Source organism: Lutjanus erythropterus, chromosome 4 (genome assembly GCF_056507025.1).
Source record: "Lutjanus erythropterus isolate fLutEry1 chromosome 4, fLutEry1.hap2, whole genome shotgun sequence".
Taxonomy (NCBI): domain Eukaryota; kingdom Metazoa; phylum Chordata; class Actinopteri; order Lutjaniformes; family Lutjanidae; genus Lutjanus; species Lutjanus erythropterus.
This window is the reverse complement of record NC_139320.1, coordinates 23,600,119-23,618,339: the sequence shown is the minus strand read 5'-3', so window position 1 is coordinate 23,618,339 and position 18,221 is coordinate 23,600,119. Positions and strand designations below refer to the sequence as shown.

General features: G+C 40.1%; 4 protein-coding genes across 4 annotated transcripts in view; all 4 read right to left on the bottom strand.

The window, feature by feature from the left end:
- Window positions 1-2,297, bottom strand: cldn8.1 (claudin 8.1). The gene has a single exon (XM_084717384.1). The coding sequence runs from the start codon at window positions 2,189-2,191 to the stop codon at window positions 1,412-1,414; it is 780 nt and encodes a 259-aa protein (XP_084573510.1). The 5' UTR covers window positions 2,192-2,297; the 3' UTR covers window positions 1-1,411.
- Window positions 2,298-4,600: 2,303 nt separating this feature from the next.
- Window positions 4,601-5,605, bottom strand: LOC146328376 (claudin-8-like). The gene has a single exon (XM_084716390.1). The coding sequence runs from the start codon at window positions 5,520-5,522 to the stop codon at window positions 4,653-4,655; it is 870 nt and encodes a 289-aa protein (XP_084572516.1). The 5' UTR covers window positions 5,523-5,605; the 3' UTR covers window positions 4,601-4,652.
- Window positions 5,606-7,190: 1,585 nt separating this feature from the next.
- On the bottom strand, window positions 7,191-8,554 carry LOC146328375 (claudin-17-like). The gene has a single exon (XM_084716389.1). It carries the CDS (start codon window positions 8,386-8,388, stop codon window positions 7,711-7,713), a length of 678 nt encoding a protein of 225 aa, XP_084572515.1. The 5' UTR covers window positions 8,389-8,554; the 3' UTR covers window positions 7,191-7,710.
- Window positions 8,555-14,112: 5,558 nt separating this feature from the next.
- The window catches only part of LOC146328374 (rho guanine nucleotide exchange factor TIAM1-like), a 59,672-nt gene continuing 55,563 nt past the window's right edge, over window positions 14,113-18,221 (bottom strand). Inside the window, exons 21-27 of the mRNA XM_084717382.1 lie at window positions 18,045-18,163; window positions 17,843-17,951; window positions 17,688-17,746; window positions 17,374-17,479; window positions 17,150-17,237; window positions 16,858-17,030; window positions 14,113-15,801 (exon numbers count right to left, since the gene is read on the bottom strand). Of these exons, the coding sequence (XP_084573508.1) occupies window positions 15,311-15,801; window positions 16,858-17,030; window positions 17,150-17,237; window positions 17,374-17,479; window positions 17,688-17,746; window positions 17,843-17,951; window positions 18,045-18,163 (1,145 nt within the window). The 3' untranslated portion in view covers window positions 14,113-15,310. The remainder of the gene's footprint in view (window positions 15,802-16,857; window positions 17,031-17,149; window positions 17,238-17,373; window positions 17,480-17,687; window positions 17,747-17,842; window positions 17,952-18,044; window positions 18,164-18,221) is intronic.

Sequence of the window (18,221 nt, the reverse complement as noted above, 5' to 3'; positions counted from 1 at the left end):
AGACTGTCATTGCTCAGACATACGGAGCTGGAATCAACACGGAAATGAACCTCCATTCAAAGTGACTTGCAAATTCTGATCACATGATCGTGCTGTCAGGTCGTCTCTGGCGGGCTTCTTCACAAACACTTGGTCTGGTTATGTTTCCACGCCTTTAACAAGCAGTCTTAAACCTACATCTCATGTTTACAGTATCCAAGAGCTCCAGGCCATTGTACCAAACTGAAACAAAGACTTACAGTTGTTTTGTGATTACATAGACACACAAAATGTTTTGAGTTTTAAGCGCAAATGTGTAATTCTCAAACAAACAGCCACCAATATAGCATTTACTGTCCTGAGGGTAGTATCTGTGAGTGCCTGTCTTGGCTTTGCCCTTGCCCTTGCGGATCCTGTGTCAACTCGTGGTTAAAAGTGGTGAAACTGGTAAAAACTGAACCGAAACATGTGAGGACTGTGTGTTTTAAGGTGATTGGCACCTGTGAGAGTTTTTTTTTTTTGTGCTACAGGCTGGACTACAGATTGGTGTGTGTGTTTTGTTGATGATGTGGGGGATGTAAATTTGAATACACAGGTCAGTGACAGCTAATGTTGACTACTGAATGTAAATGGGTTGAAATATCTGAAGTAGTGACTGTGTGTATAATAAATATAATGAAACTAATGTCCTCAAATTGCTTCCTTTATCCAGCCAACAGTCCAAAACCCAAACAGCCTTCATTTACTATCATCAGTGACAAAGAAAAGCAGAAAAACCTTACATTTAAGAAGCTGTAACCAGCAAATGTTTGACATTTCTGCTTTAAAAATGACTGAAACAATTAATCAATTATCAAAATACTTGACGATTAATTTTCTTCCAGCCAATTAATTGATTAATCGTAGCAGCTCTAGTATATATCTACATTGCTCACGTGTCAACAACTAATGGCATTTCAACAGTAAACACAAATACACTTGTGTCAAATTACTTAGTGGTTAAAAGTTGCGTGAATAATTACACACAGTATACATATACAAAATTGATAAGGTAATATCCAAAAAATAAAGCTTTTCAGTATAAAATTTGAGTACACAATACACATAAAAGTAATGAAAATCATGTATTCACTTAACACAGAAAAAGTTGTGATACAGATTGATGTTAAGTTCTGTAATTAATGCTCTTCAATAAGACATTAAGTATTCCTCAAATAGATCTATTTTAAATGGACATCAATATGTATCAAATCCATTTGCATTCACAGTAAATGTATTTATTGAAATGTGTTCTTTTTATGGCTGAAATTAATGTTTGACATTTGAAATGTGTCATAGATTGCACTGCCAAGCAACTCCCACATTAAGAAGAAATTCCTTTGTATATTGTGACTGTAGCTGTGATCATCATTACCTCAGTCAGTTTTTGTGTTCAGAGATAAGCCACCCCACTGCGTACAGATGGGTACCTGGAGTGGTAGCTGTAGTTGGTTGATGGATTTCTTGATAGCACTGGCTGAGGCTGGGGAAGTGGTTGGGGAACTAGCACCAGCTGTTGAGGCTGTAGTGGCTGTGGAGGCTGTGGCGGATAGGCCATGTAGTCAGAGGCCCTTGAATAAACGTACCTCTCTGAATATTTGCCTTCAGACTGCACATTGCAACAAACAAACAGGCATCCTCCAACAAACAAGAAAGCGGATGCCACCCAGCCAATGTAAAGAGCCTCTCCAAGCTCCCTGCGTTGAGCGTCGATCAGCAGCGGGTTGTAGAAGTCCCTTATGATGACATGACCCGTCCAGGACACAGGGATAATGACGCAGATGCAAGCCATTATGATCATGCTCCCTGCAATGATGAGGACCAGTCGCTTAGCCCGATCGTTGTTTTGGATGCACGAGGTACACTGCAACCCCACCAAGCTGATCAGCAGACCGAGACCACCCAGGGCGAGAGCACAGCACATGAGCCCCCGTGCCGCCTGCAGATCAGGGGGCAGAGCTAGGAGAGAGTCGTACACCTTACACTGCATTCTGATGTCAGCCTGCCGAAAGCAATTCATCCACAGACCCTCGTAGCGGGTCTCAAACACAATGATATTCTCCCCAATGAAGGCTGTGACTCGCCACATTGGCATCCCAGTGCTTGCTGCTGTCCCAATCAACCCAATTATGGTCAATAACAGACCCACTATCTCCAGAGCTGAGTTGGCCATCCTGTCCTCTTATTCCTCCAAGCTCATACGTACAATAATGTGCGGACACAGTGTGACTATAGTAGAAAGCAGTAGATTCCCTCTAATGAGTGGCTTTGCATCCTGGTGGAGGAGGAGGAGTAGGTTGATGTTCACCTGTACTGCCTCCTCCCTGTGGACAGGACACCAGAATGGGAGGGGTGGGAATTGTGACCTGTTGCTAGGAAACAGAATCCCCCAGGCCTTTTTTTTTTTTTGTCTTTGTACACCTACCATAGGAGCTGCTGTAAGCTGCCACGTTGTTTATTCAGAAGTATCGATTTACATTCTCAGATCACACTAGGAAGCTTTTTTCTTTTTCAAGGGTTTTTATTAACCAGAGGGAATTTTTAAAGTTCACCCGCTCAATACTATCTGTGTGCATCTAAAGAAGAAAAAGAACTTATGTTAATGAATTACAAGTTATGACTACAGATATCCTGGACATCAGTCAGCTCTGGGGCTTAAAGGGATAGTTCGGATTATTTGAAGTGGGGTTGTATGAAGTAATTATAGATAATCAGTGTATTATCTATAGTAGATGGTGGTCTGCACACCCCCAGTTTGGAGAAGCAGAGAGGAACACCAGTGTGGAAGCTAAGCCATCTACTGCTGTGGATGGGGTCGCAGCAAAATGTATTATTGCCACTTAAAGGTCCGGCAAAAAAAAACAATATTAGTTTAAAGTGTACGCTATATTTAGAATATTTTCACTGCTTTACTTTGCCATCAGACAGCCTTTTTGACGAGAAACCACAGTTATATTAGCCAAATATACCTCTGCAAACCAACCAAACTTCATAGACACAATCAGTCATTTTACATAGCAGAACATGGAGTTGCTGGTCTGCTGGCTCAATCTGTTTGTGTTATTGTGTGACTCCTGTGTTTTCAAATAATAGTTCAGATTCACTGAAGTCACACGACATGAGCAAAGTAAGAGAATGAGGCAGCAGTGGACCAGCAGCTTCCATGTACTGCAAGGTAAAATGACCAGAGAGAGTGATGTTTGGCTTCCATAATGGCAGCTTCCCATCAGAAAAGACTGTTTGATGGCAAAGTAAAGTGATGAATGTATTCTATATATAGCATACAATTAAACTGATACTGATTTTTTTTTATAGGTGGACTTTTATTTAAGTGGTTAAAATACTTTTTGTTCCTGACACTGTCCCTAGTAACAGAAGCTGGAGGCGTGCCAATCAGCGTCTCCTGTAGGTAATACACTGACGCTTGATAAGTACCTCATAAAACCCTACATCAAATAATCCAAACTATCCCTTTGACCTAGTTTTTATCCTATTAATTTACCACCACTATGGAGGCACCTGTGTTTTTGGGTATAATACAGGATTATTAGGGACTGCATACAAAACAAATAGCAAAAATGGCATTTAGAAACTTGTGTAGACCTGTGTGTGCATTTGTGTGTGATGGGATGGAGGTAATGCTGTGTACCCATGTGTCACTGTCAGTATTGTATTTCTTGTCTGGGTCTTGTGTCTATCTGTGCTCGGGGAGGAGCTGGCTGTTGCAGCTCTGGCTTGGTTGAAACAAAATCTCTTGGCAGGTTTGCATTGTGGGTGGACCCGTGTGAACAGTCTGGTTTGACCAGTTTAGGCACATTTCCACAGACAACAATACAGTCAACGTAATCAAACAACATAACGTTCCATTTATACAACAGTTGGTGAAACGGGAGCAGTTTCAGTAGGAACTTTTTAATCCCAGACAAACTCAGGAGCTTTTGACAGTGAGAAGTACTTCACCCTTACTTCTTGATCAGTTTTCCCCTGTGAATACAAAATCTTTTACTTTAAAGGCAACAACAACAAAAAAAAAACAACAACAAAATTCTCATTTTTTCCACAACTTAATCCCTTTATTGGAAACCACAAACGACCTTATGTTTAGGTCAGCATTTTAAAAAATTAAAAAAGTGTACATTTACAACAATAATCAACAGTCAATAGACCTCTAATTTAGGCCAGCATTTTGAAAAAGTATGTACATTCACAACAAAAACTGAACCTGCAACACAAATCATTTGGAGGTATATTATCGGAAAAAGGCATAGTGCATAATTTGTTCTCAAAGAGTATGTCAGCAGATACTGTAAAGACAGTGATATCAATTGTTGACTAATATATTATTACAAATTCATGTAAGTAATGACTGACATAATTTAGTTTAAATTAAAGCATATGGAGACAATCAAAGCATACAGTAATTCAGCACAGTTCATCATGGTCAAAACAGAATCAGTTCCATAATGAATTTCAATCTCTGCAATATGCTTTGCCCTCTTTGGGGAGAGATTTCGCCATTTCCAGTCACAGCCTTTGGTCAGATTAGTCAATTGATCCCTCTCATTCAAATGTGCCAAATCTTGGCAACTTTTTAAGAAAAATAGTCCAAAATCGTCTGTGTTTGATTTGCCTCTCTAGTACTGACTTGGTGTGTATGCTACAGATCCTGGTGGGGGTGCAGAGTAGGGGGGCTGGTAGGTGTATGCTGGCTGGTACGTATATGGTTGATATGCAGGTTGGTAGATACTTCCCCCAGGGTTGTATACAATCCTCTCATCTGGTTCCTGTGTGCGGGGAGCGTGACGGCACAGCAGGATCACTCCGGCAGTGAAAAGCAAAGCTGAGGTTACCCAGCCAATGTAAAGAGCCTCCCCGAGCTCCCTGCGCTGGGCATCGATCAGCAGAGGGTTGTAGAAATCCCTGATGATGACATGGCCAGTCCAGGACACAGGGATTAGGGTAGTAACACAGCCCATCAGGAACAGACAGCCTCCAGCCACAAGAACAACATGCTTGGTGCGAGCCCGATGGTCCACCACTTTGGTACACTTCATCCCCACAGCTGAGACGATGAGGGCGAAGGCGGTCAGGGCCACGGAGCTGCACATCAGACCCCTAGCAGCCTGGAGGTCCGGGGGCAGAAACAGCAGAGAATCGTACACCTTACACTGCATCCTGATGTTGGCTTGTCTGTAGCAGTTCATCCACAGGCCCTCCCAGCGGGTCTCCATGACGATTATGTTCTCCTCGATGAAAGCTGTTACCTTCCACATTGGCAGGCCTGTCACAGCTGCCACTCCGATTAGTCCGATGAAACCGATGACGAGAGCCACTACCTCACAACAGATGGCATCCCGGCGGTCCTTCTTCTCAAGTCTCTTTTTCTCCTCATAAACAGAGTCTTGATAATCTGTGTAGGCCTGAGCCTGCTTCTCATCGTAGTAAGAGGCAGCGTAAGACTGGGGTGGCTTGGTGTAGCCACTGTAAGCAGTGTAAGAGGCCATTGTGGCTATTACACGGTGAGCCAAAGATGGACCTTTGGCCACACTCTCACAGCTCAAGAAACAAATCTGAGAGGAAGAGCAAGTCAAGGAACTTATACACCCACCAAAAAATGCTAAGGATGCAATGCAACCTTACTGGTTGAGCTGCTTTACGACCAGATAAGTTGGGACACACCAAAAAGTGCTGCTTGTTTTGAATGCTAATGCAACTGCCACTACGAACAATAAACCTCTTGTGATCAGGAAGCTTAATCACTAAATAATTAAATCACTGTATAAAGTACAGTTGATTAAAATGTGTTTCCTCAGTTTTAAAGTTTAACCAGGAGACATTTCAACACATTTTAGTACTTCACAGAACAATGTTTTTGTAAATTAAAGAACATAATTTAGACAGCAAGCAGGAGAGCTAAAATGTACTAAAACATGAAAAATACATCCCATTAAAATTACTGGCTAAAATTAACCAATTCAAATTGCAGCCTTTATCTCTAGAGTGAGATTGGTATAAAATTAAAACAATTCATTTTGGATACTCAGTATTATGTGAAACAAGAAATAGTGTTTTTCTTTTATTTGGGTAAATGTATATATGTAAGTGGTGGTTTCAATAATGTGTGTCGGTTGGGAATCTGTTGTCTGTCTTACACAGAAAGTTGATAGGATCATCACAGATGTCAGACTGTCTCTTTAGCTGTAAACTGAGCTGATAAAAAAAAAAGGTGTTGAGCACAGAAACCCGAGGAGGATTGGTTTCACTGTAACACAGTATTGTCTGTGTTCCAGCAGTTCTCACTTCGTCTTCCTGGCCTTTTAGACATAAGAAAAAGGTGTGTTTGTAGATTATGTGCATGCACTTTCAGCTACATTCAGTTTTTACTGCCTGAAAAAATACCTGGAGAGGTTTGAGTTTTATTAAGATGGCCCAAAATTACAAAAAAGAACCCTTTTTAACAGGAAAAAATGAGAAAAGAAACGCAGGAATAGCACAGAGGAGGGAAGCTTCTTCCAGGACAGGCAGACATGCAGATTTTTATGTCAACTTCCTGATACATGTGTGAAATATGTGAAGACTGTGGATCTAGTAGGAGGATGTTGAACAACTTCAGGTGCCACCAAGTGAGACCTGAGCCATATGACAACCACATGGCACACAAATAAAGAAAGAAATATACAGAGAGAGCGAGAGAGAGACAAAGAGAGGGGAGGAGAAACACAACTTGGAAGCATGTGGGAACAGAAACAAAAACAGAAGGTTAGAGAATTGCAGCGGTTAATAGAAAGATTACATTTTTACAGATTACAGTTAGGTGTAAATTATTCACTGAGACTGAGACCAACCCACTGAAAGGATAATGGTATCAGATGTGAGAACTGAACTAATCTGTGAATAAGCACTAATTGAAAGTTAAGGCGAAAAAATGAGTTTTAAGTTTGGTTTGGTTTGATGTAGGGCACAGGATGGGACATAAGGTTTAATGAGATCAGAGAGATAGGAAGGAGCAAGTCAATTTACAGTTTTGTAAGTCATCAGAAGCACCTTAAAGGCTGATCTGATACTAAGACTGATGTAATATGATCACATTTTCTAGATTCTAGTTGTAGCATTTCATGTTTTTGTGGGAAGCATGGTTGAACTATACAAATGACAAATGCAATGACCCAAAGCAAATGTAGAATCCAACTTTTATTGTACTATCTGTTGAATAGTTTTATGTTACTACTTGGCCATGTGATATTATAAAATCAAATATATTGATAACAATTGAGCAGTTAAAAGTGAAACTTCTAAACAAAAACCTCAGTCCTATGAAAGCACAATAAAAACATCATGTTAGCATAGATTTGCAAAAAACAGTTGTATCATTAAAAATACTGATTAGATTGACAGCAAATAAGCATGTATGCAGGTATGATTAGTTTCATATCTAATATAAATATTGCCCAAATATTATAGTGCAACTGTGAGGGATTTGGGTTGACAATATAAACAGTGGAGATGAGACTGTAGCACAATAAGAACACACTGTACATTAGTAATATAAACAGTTACATTGATTAAAATTTGTGCTTTCGTTGCAAAATTTACCCTGAACATCAATTTGTGACCTTCCTTGGGCACAATCTTTCAAATAAATCATATAAAGTGGAATTTGCACATTGATTTAAGACAGTATAGTACAGTTCTTTACACATATTCTTGATTCTTAAAAGAGCTGGATGGTTTCCTCTGCAAGGACATGTTCTCCTCTTGGTCAACCATCGGTATGGTGTAGATGTAGGGCTCTTCCTCCTTTGATCTGCGTTTGCTGTAGCTGACCAGAAGGATGATCCCGGTGATCAGCAGAACACCAGAAGTGGCCCAGCCAATGAACAGGGCCTCCCCCAGCTCCCGTTTCTCAGAATCCACCACTGTTGGGTTGTAGAAGTTTCTGATGACAGTATGAGCCACCCAGCAGACTGGAATGAGTGTGGTCAAAAAGGACAGGAGATACAAACTAACCCCTAAGGCCAGGGTAATATTCTTGCTCTTTATGTTGTCACCACAACAGTTGCTCTTCCTCGTCCCACATCCTGTGACCAACAGGGAGATGACGACCAGGACTATGGAGACACACATGAGCCCCCTGGCTGCCTGCAGCTCTGGTGGAAGACTCAGCAGTGAGTCATACACCTTGCACTGCATCCTGATGTTGGCCTGTCTGTAGCAGGCCATCCATAATCCCTCCCAAAGTTCCTCCATGACAATGAGATTAGCACCAATGAAGGCGGAGACCCTCCACATGGGCAGGGCAGTGACAGCTATGGTCCCAAACAGTCCGATGAAGCCCAGGACCAGGGCTAAGACCTCCAACTTTGCTCTCATGGCTCAGAGGGATGTGCGGTCTCGTCTCTCGTCCGTCGTCTGATAAAAAGACTGCTCAACCAATCTGTTTTATAGAGCTGTTAATCTAGGATAACATCATCAGGTCTGCAATGTCATCCTACTGGTTTTGTTGACTTGACATTCTGACCAGTGTTTCAGGTGAAACTAAAAAAACTACTCTGCATTTGTTTGTCTTTCATTGATGAAGGTGTTTGTTTGGCCACATTTGTCATCACTACTTGTGATGCATGACCAATCTGTCAGTGCTGTCAGATGAAAGGGCTGTGACAGAATGGATTTTTTTACCATAGTGAAAAAGCAATGCAATCACAGGTTGATAGAAGTATGTTGCCTCCCCGTCCACTGTCAGTCCCATAATGTCTTAGGTTGAGTCTGTTGACCAGTCGGAGGCTGTCTTCCTGACTGGGCATTAGGGGTGCATGGCGATTCTCTCATGAAAAATTATGAACCTAAGCAGAAAAGTCAGTCAGAAATTCAAAACCCAATTCCCCAACATTATGATCCCTTTTTGTTAGACAGGCTCTATGTTCCTTATGGCTGAACCTGATGGATTATGCATCAACATGCATTGATAATAATTTTATAATCACATTTTAGCCCTCTGATCTGGAATCGAATCACAAGGTGCCAGGAGATTTTCATTCTTACCATGCATGTGTGTGACAGCTCTGATCTGTCAGGCATTGTGCAATGGAATAACCTGAGATTGACCCCTAAAAAACAAAGTTTTGGTGATGATGGTAATGAGCTCAGCCCTGCAGTAGGCCTCACATAACTGTGGTATTCCGGTCATGCAGTTATCATTATAGTTGAATAAAATCAACACACATAAAACTGTATTTCTTTACTTACTGTATAAAAAGTTGACAGCTGTTTACATTATGGATAAAGGACACTGCAAATAACACCTGTTTTGAGATAAAAGTCATTAAGTCAGACTACTGAAAAATGTTTTTACTTTACCCTGGACTGAAATATGGCATTGTCTCAGGAGAAATTATGTCGTCAAACAGCAACACACATGCATTGTTTCCGGTGCAATCCCACACATTGGCCGTGTCTCAATGTGTGTCAACTCATCAGGATAAGCTGTGATCCCGTTCCCAAATACAACATGTCAGCTCTCCATCAAAGCAGCAATTTGATCACATCTGCTTCCCAAATTAGCGCATGCTGGCAACACTACTTTGACCACTTATTTCTGTCTTTTTGGTTATGGGCATCAGTTAAAATAAAGCAGTGCTACGAGGTGTGTATTGCACTGAAGTCAACATGAATCAGGTTAATCAAGTTGCAGTAACTAACCAGAGTGTTGTTGATGACTAATGGGTTACATCAGGATATTCTGGTTTTCTGGTTGTGTGGCAGAGGTCTGAACCCTGTTGTGTACTCTTCAAGTTTGAAATGTCCTGTTTTTCAAACAGGGAGTTTGTGAGAAATCTGTAAACTTCTACGTGACTTTAGTGTGAGGCTCATTAGCGCTGTTCATTAAAGACGGAGAATTGACATAGTGATCCTCATTAAAAAAAAAAAAAAAACTTGTTGGCCATGCTCATCAGAAAGAGATGATTAAAAATTGTCATCAGTCGGCCAATCTGTTTAATGACTCTGAACTAACTAACTTTCTGTATGACAATCATGGCTTGCTTTAACTGAGACTAAAACTTCTTGAAACGTGACCGGGTAGATGGTCTGATTGCAGATAAGAAGGAAATGTTTCAAAACAACAGGGCATTTCACAGTACTTAGTAAGAGCCACTCCTTTTTATTCAAACTTCAGTTGGTTGATGTAAGGTTAACACCTGCTTGGTCACTTTGTTTCTGAGAAGTAAGAGAGACAGAAAAGGAAAGAGAGATGGAGAAAGGGATGTCACAGGAGAGGTCATAAAACAGGAACAGAAACTGGAAAGCCAGTTGAACAGGTTTGCTGAGTGATACTGTTGTCTCATGCTCAGCTGCTTTAAATGTAAACAGATTCTCACATGCTGAGAAACTCAAAGCAGATACCTCAGATGTGTTGCATTTTCTGTAAATGTGTTACCTCTTTGGTGATGTATTGAAATTTTGGATATTAGACGATTGTGATTTAAAATTTGATACCATCGGAAGTAACTTAATACACAGTCAGGTGTAAATAAGTGCTGGAAAAAGTGGCACAGGAAGTAATGTACATCTACAACAGACAATGTGTGCCACCTGCTGTATGTAAATGTGACTACACATTCCTGGGTCACAATAACATTCATATAACCTTTTAAAAGAAATTAGTTGCATGTAATTTCCATTGCCTTCCTCTGCCTGCTATCACATTTAATTTTGGTATTCACTGGTATTCAGTTATTCAGTTTTGGTATTCATTCAGTAAAATGTTCAGAAAAATCAAGCTTGTGCCATTTTATCTAAGCTAAGATATGCATCTGTACCTCCAAAGGAAGGACGTTTGCAAAATAACCCTGTCCCATCTCGGCTCTCTGTCGTTCAGCACCGCAGCAGATAGTGTTGCTGCAGATCTACACCACAATGAATCTTTTCCCGTTATCTGAAGAAGCACCGGGGCTTTTATGGTGGGGGTGGTGATTGACAAGCGTGAGTGGGGCGGTTGGCGAAGGGGAATGAGCCTGGGTGACAGGATGTCCACAGTGCTCAGAGACAGAAAAGAGGAGATAGGGCTGTGAGAACCATAGATTATAGTGTCGTGGGCATGTGCAGCCATGCTATCCCCAGTCAGCTTTAAATTGCTGATGGAACTGTTCGCCATAACAGCTGAATTCATGAACTCATAATAGACGTTTCTTACTCTCACTTGGCAGTATTAGTGGCAAAAAAATTTAAAGTTTGTACTGTACTGAAAGGCTTTTTCTTCTGTACAGTTTAAGGCTGTGTGATATGGCAAAAAAAAATGTAATTTTGCGATTATTTTGACTGAAGTTGCAATAGCAATGTATGATATGATTATTGGGGATGATCACTGTAGCATTACAATTTTCATTTGTACCAAGAAATATATATATTTAATCATGATGATGTGACATTTGTTGAGGTCTGTACCAAAAAAACATGTTATCTTACATCTGGAGAGTACGATTTTTAGGCCAGGACATCTCTACAGCGCTACAGTATGTCATTATAATGCTGTTTTGTCACACATTTTTCTTTGATCAAAAAGTGCGTCTTCTGCAATTTGGATTTTGCACTTGGCCATATTGCAGAATTGATATTACAATTAATTCTGCAGCCCTAGCACATTTACCATTGTAGGAAACCTTGGACTCTCTTAAATCTTAGACTTAGCTTCTCAGGCTCAGCTCTACATTTTCAAACATCTTCAGCAGTAGTGAAAAGAGTAATGAAAATCTGTACTCAGGTAGAACTATTACATTACTCTAATATTATGTAACTAAAAATGAAAATACTGGTGTCAAACATACAGTATTCTTCTCCACAACTACTCAGAGTATTGGTTACTTTTTAACCATTGTGTTTAATGCATTGCCAATCTGTCAATTTCTGTTTTTTCAGAATGTTTTTTCCTGTTTCGTGCATAAGCCATAGTTTTCATTGGCCTGTTTGAATTAATATCCAACCCTTTAAATTGCATTTTTGTCACCAATTAGCCCATCCAATTGTAAATTGCAGGAATACTCAGTAACTAATTATGACTGTAAAAGTACCTAAGTAGATTACATAGCATAATGCATACTTACATGCAAGTAAAATCTGTCATGAAATCATTTTTAAAAAATCAAAAAAGTACAAGTACTCAAAAAACATAATTCTTAGTAGTTGTAATTAGTTACTTTCACCCCTGATTTTCCATTAGTAAACTTCACATTTTAGAGATAGGGGACTAGCTCATCTATTTTGCTGCTTATGGATTTACTGCTAATTTGAATAAATAGGAATTTCCTGGAGTAAACAAAACATTTAGTTTCAACACTTAATGCCTAAAACACCTGTTTAATTAGGAAGGCAAAATTAATGAGATATACTGTTCTTATTATTTTCTTGGTTCTTTTCTTACATACTTGTCATTAGCACTGAAAGTGTGTGAGAACAGCTTTTTTATTCTAAATGTATTTCAGTTGCTGTGCCCTTGGAGTACCACCTGTGGGAACATTCTCCCTTCCTCATCAGCTGCCCAATTGTCCATAACCAGCGGAGGGGGTGGACAATATAAAACAGGTACTTTGCAACACAACAGCCCTCCAGTACGTGCCAGTTTGGTGAAGCTCATAATGTTTGGTTCCTGTTGAATTTGACAGGGGTCTTAATTTAAGTCAATTTCTGTTTGGTTGCTGCTGATGAAATATCCCACTTAAAGTGTCTTTCAGTCAGTGACAGGATGTACTTGTGACCACCGTTCATCTCTGCTAATTCAGTTTTACTGTGATTGGCATCACAATTTTTGACACTGTTCCCCCGTCAAATTATTCGGCAGTGTTTGCACCAGATGTGCCTACATTTCATCTCTCAAAAATCAGGATGACATTTGCCAGACAAAGAAGAAGAGGAGTAGTAAAATAGGAAATCAGAAGCAGAGCCTCACTAACACTCACTGAAAGACTAATGAAGATACAACAGTTAACAAATAGAATTGTCCTCTGGAATTATGAGTGGAGACGACAATGGCTATGTTTACATGCAAAAATATTCTGTTTTTTGTCCTTATTCTGCAAAACACAGCATTCCCACTAAGCTGTTTACACAGCTAATGAAAATGAATATTGTGCTAATATTCATGTTACATGGAGCCATGCACGCTTTGATTATGGATATCTCTGTGTCAAAATAAGATTTTTTTTCATACTTTTCCACCACTGGCGGACATGTTCAGCCGTCTGAGCATGGCCTCACTCTTTCATTCATTTATCCACCTTTTTGAAAAGGTCGGCGTTGCAATATTTGCGCATATCCGAAAACCTGCTAATAGTTTTCTTTCATAATATTTAAAAGTAGGTGTTTGCACTTCTGACCAGAACTGTGGGCTCAGCCTTGCAAACTGAATACTAGTTGGTTTGTTTACAACACACAGAGCAGACTGTAAGCAGGCAAGAGAACGTGTCGCAAGCATACTCTGAATGTGCTGTATACATGCCCAAAGAATGCTCCAAATACTGGCATACTTAATCAGAAAATGCTCAGTTAGGTCTAATTCAGAATGTCCAAATGGAACATGTTTACATGATTCATATCAAATTTAGTGTATTGGCATATTCTGAACAGTGAAAAATTAGTGTCCATGTCTTCACTGTAATAATCATAGTCTCTCCCTTTTATGAGGATAATTTTACTTTTCGGTCTATCAACATTTCTCAGCTGTTTTCTATAACCCTGAGCACAGCTTTTGTCCGTGTCTACAGACATCCCTTTTTGTTTTGTGTGATAATAGAGGTTTTAGCTCCTTCACCATCATTCAGACACCTAATCAGATGTGGCTTGCAAACACACAAACTGGCTCTGAAGGTTCAGTGTTTAGTTTTGTTCTGGAATTGCAGTCGGTCTTTGTGACTTGCTTTGAGGCAAGGGAGCATTGATTAGCTCTGTCATTCTCAGGCATGTCTGAGCACACTGAGCATTTATGTTTTTCTCACATGACAAAACTGTTTTACAGAGATCTCTGATACAGAGATGCAGGGCAGCAGGGAATGAGTTCAGTTCAGTAAAACCACATGAACCAATAAATCACTAGAGAAGTGCTTCGAATTATAAGTAGGAAACAACTGTATTTATTATGATATCAATACATTTCTATATACACACAGTAATAAAAATGCAGTCTTAGTAGCACAATGAATTGTTTACAAGTATGACTTCTTTCACTGTTCAGGCATACTGCAAGTCTTTCCCCTTGATTGCTTGAGCAAATTTGGACTTTCTTTGTGGAAAAAAAAGAGTTGTGTTTTTTACTAACAAATTAATTTACATATGAATAAATAAAAACATTGCTTTATAATCCATTACCAGTGAACAATCTTTGAACACACAAGACCTTTTAAAATAGCTGATGTGCAAATTCTCTACAATACAGAGTGTGCACGCAAAGTGTTAAGAATGAAATGTAACATCGAGCGTTTTTTAAATGGCAATACTGAAGAGCAAAAACAAAAAGAATACGAGAAAATTGTTTCACAGTAAACACAAAAACATGAAACAGCAAATTCAAGTAAAACAGGATTATGTTAAGTTAAAACAAATTAAAACCCCCTAGCCTCTGTGACATAGGGGCTATTACATAATTCCGCTATTAAATGTAACAAGAGAACCACCAAAATATTTTCCAGGCTAAAAAGATAGCTTTAAGTTTGTAAAACAAGAGATCAAAACCAAATATACATAACCAGGACATCTGTTCCCAAAACATGTCAGTGTATATTCATGTGAAAATGTACAAGTACAGTAAACTATGCAAGACAAGACTGTCCTTTGCAATTATTTATTCTATTTCTTTAAGGACAAATAATATACAGCCCTTATCTATGATAATATCTCTGAGTCTCACAGACAAAACAAATAGTAATGTTCTCACAATACCCAAATTTGGCAACAGCAGGCAGGACTATAGAATGCTGCCCAAATGTGCAAACCATGCCAATCAAAGCAACTGATTAGATTCCATGATTGTACCATTAGTTCATCTCTCAAAGCTTACACTTGACTTCTATGTGACAGCATTTGATTTGGGATAAAACTCCCTCATTCTGGATTCCTGTATTGCTCCACTGATGATCTTACCTGTACAACAAGCATTCAGCAAAAGTAAGGTAAGGAAGGATATATCTTCTACTAGCTGTGCGATATATGTCAATGCCCATGCATTGTTTGTGAGGACTGATGACGGATCTTTATGGAGCCCATGTAGAGTTTTTGAAGACACTTGATGTCTGCCTGTCTTCTTCAGCTTCTATGTGCCACTGTCTGGAGACAAATCGGATTGCTTCCTTCGTACCCAAATTTCATCCTTCTCAGTTGGCTCCACATCATCAGGTGTCTCATCAACCATTGGGGACTTGAGGCTCTCGCTCTCATCCGTTTCCTCACTCGCCAAGGACAAAGCCATGACAGGGGCCTCCAGGTCAACCTCAGTGGATGGCGCCCTGGGTGTCTGGCAGAGCTCGTCATCGTCATCACTGAGGATGTCTGTCTCTTTTACCTCCTCTTGGTCCTCGTATTCTTCTAAGTCGAACTGCTCTTCCACCCAGTGGTCTGTGTCACCTGCTAACTCAGACTGCTGCTGCCGATCTGGTTCATCATCCTGCTGCAGCCGATTTGAGTCAGGCTCCTGTGGTGAAACGAGGTCCTGTTCAGGCTCGCCATCAAAAACAATGTCTGTGTCTATTGTGAAACGGTTGCGCACCAACTTCCTCCTGCCTAGAGTCCTGGTTGGGGCAGATGCTGCAAAAAACAGATAAAAAACAAAGAAAATGTTAACTTAGTCACTTCTATTATTTGAGCATTACTTTGGAGTAAGAGTAGAATAACCAGGGTAATAAGAAGGGTTGTCCAGTGTGGACAGGAGTGAGTATAGACCCCCTTTTCTGTTGGTACTGATGAGCTGAGTCCATTGCTGGTTGAAATGTGATGGCACAGTACACACCCACTGAGCCAGAGGACGAGGAAAACAGTGTGTAAAGCAAGACTGTTTCACATCTAACACCGTGAAGTACAGATTATTTCAACCATACCGGAGTTGGTGATCGTTACATCAGTGGAAAGACTGACAAAAGATTTTTGGTGAGTTTATTTAGTTTCTGTCTGTTGAGTTTAAATGAAGTGTGTTTTACAGACTTAACAAAGCAATTAAAGGTTATTTTAATTTGGTAAAAGAGAGAAACTTGAAGTCAGAAGGTGACATTTTGTGAGATCATTTTGTCACAGCTTACACACATCCCGCAGTATTTGTCTTATTGTGTTAAACCATAGTTGTATTCATATTATTTTTGACTGGCAGTGGCAGTTGGATCTTCGATTTTGAGCCATTGCAACTTGCATTACTGCTAGCACCCAACAACACAACAGGATGACATTTTCACGTGGTTATGTGGCCTACTACTCTGAGGTGATTCATGTTTGCCTCCAGCTAAAAACAGTGACATAATCATGACGTCAGCAGTAAAAGGGTCTGTTAAAGTGTCCTACTTGTGTTGGAAACAAAAACAAAAATCCAGTGGTTTTTAAAAAAATCATTCTTAACTGGTACAAACTATGAATGGAACTTGACTTGAATGAAATAATGTTCAAAGCAAAAGAATGTTTCTCCGAAAAATTATATTACTTAGTTTGTTTTAATGCAGGTAATTTTACATCGATAATGTGGTTGAAACCATAAATGAAAGTCTGTTTTTGTTCACACTATACCAAAGCATCCTATCTGTGTCTGGTAAGAAGAACACATCCAGAAGTGGGACACTTGGAGCTGTAGAGCGAATGCAACCACAGGCTGGCATTTACCTGCTCTATTTATGGCGGGACGGGCTCCCTTCAGGGCACAAAGGCGCTTTCCTCCAAAGGGCACATACTGCTGGTTGAGGGGTAAACTCTCTGTTTTTAGGAGCTGCCGGCGGTGCTTTTCCCTCAAGATGGAATGGACCGTCTTCAGAAAGTCTTTTCTACTCTCTGGAGAGCTGAGGGAGATAGAAAGGCACGTTATCAGTTTGTCACTCAGTAGATAACAGCAGACAGGACTATCAGTGCAAGCTTCCATCTGCAGTAGAATTCAGACACCATTTGAAGAGATCCTCACCTACAGCACAACTGAAATGTCCTCTCTGGCCTTCCCTCTGACTCAGACTTTGTGTGGACAATCTCACACACAGCCGAGCCCTCGCCATCTGAGGAAGAAAGCAAAGCTCATGATCTCATGTAGAGAACAATCTGGTAAGATCTTCTGACAGTAATCATTTCTGGATCTAGGTGAATAAAACATAAGTATTTCAGTACAGTATTGTACATTATTCATTGAGTTACCTGCATTGGCCAAGGACCTGACTTGAAGGGCATCAGTTGGAATCATGTGACGGAATCGGAAAGGGTCTTTTTCCTCTGAAGACATAGAGACTCGATGGGAGCCACCCTGCAATCATTCAGACAAAGAAATTTAATATTTTTCTACCAAAATATGCTTCTGAAATGAGCAGCATCCAGTTCTAGTCTTTTACAGGTGACCCACTGGGCTGATTCTCAAAGTGGCACAAGTGAATTTAAAATGCTGTGACAAAATAGGTCATATATAAAATGGGATTTGGTGTTGCTGGTGGCTTCTTGCTTGTGTGAATACGTACCATTTTCTTTTTCTGCTTGGATCCATCTTTGCATACAAAGACCACTGCTGTTTTGAACACTAAAAAAAAGCAATGGGAAGAACACATTAGTAATCACTGAAAGCTTACTTTCATACTCATTACATAATCATAGAAGAAACTCATCCCCAACATACCAAATGTAGCCAGCTGGGGCTCTTTCTTCCATTTTCCTAAGGAGGCAGGGGGGTTGATCCAGGTCACACTGGTGTGGAGTAGCAGATCACCCATGGACAGGTCAGCAACCTGGCAAACACACAAAAATATATCAACAGTCATGCCACATCTACTCTTGACTTGACCAAATAGAGCCATGCCGATTTTTTTTTTCCAGCATACCTCTTTCTTTTCACCACTCTGCTCAATGATGAGCTGATCGAACACTGCTCCAAACTCTTCATGGATCTTCTGCATCTCGTTGATGTGGCTAGCAACTTTGTTCATGGCTTTCATGGCAACTGTAGACAAGCAGAGAACAACATGGTTAGAGCTTAATTGTTGCACCCATATGCATTC

What these genes read in the sequence shown, in the direction of transcription:
- cldn8.1 (XM_084717384.1), bottom strand. Translation starts at nt 2,191, where the DNA reads ATGGCCAACTCAGCTCTGGAGATAGTGGGTCTGTTATTGACCATAATT.
- LOC146328376 (XM_084716390.1), bottom strand. Translation starts at nt 5,522, where the DNA reads ATGGCCTCTTACACTGCTTACAGTGGCTACACCAAGCCACCCCAGTCT.
- LOC146328375 (XM_084716389.1), bottom strand. Translation starts at nt 8,388, where the DNA reads ATGAGAGCAAAGTTGGAGGTCTTAGCCCTGGTCCTGGGCTTCATCGGA.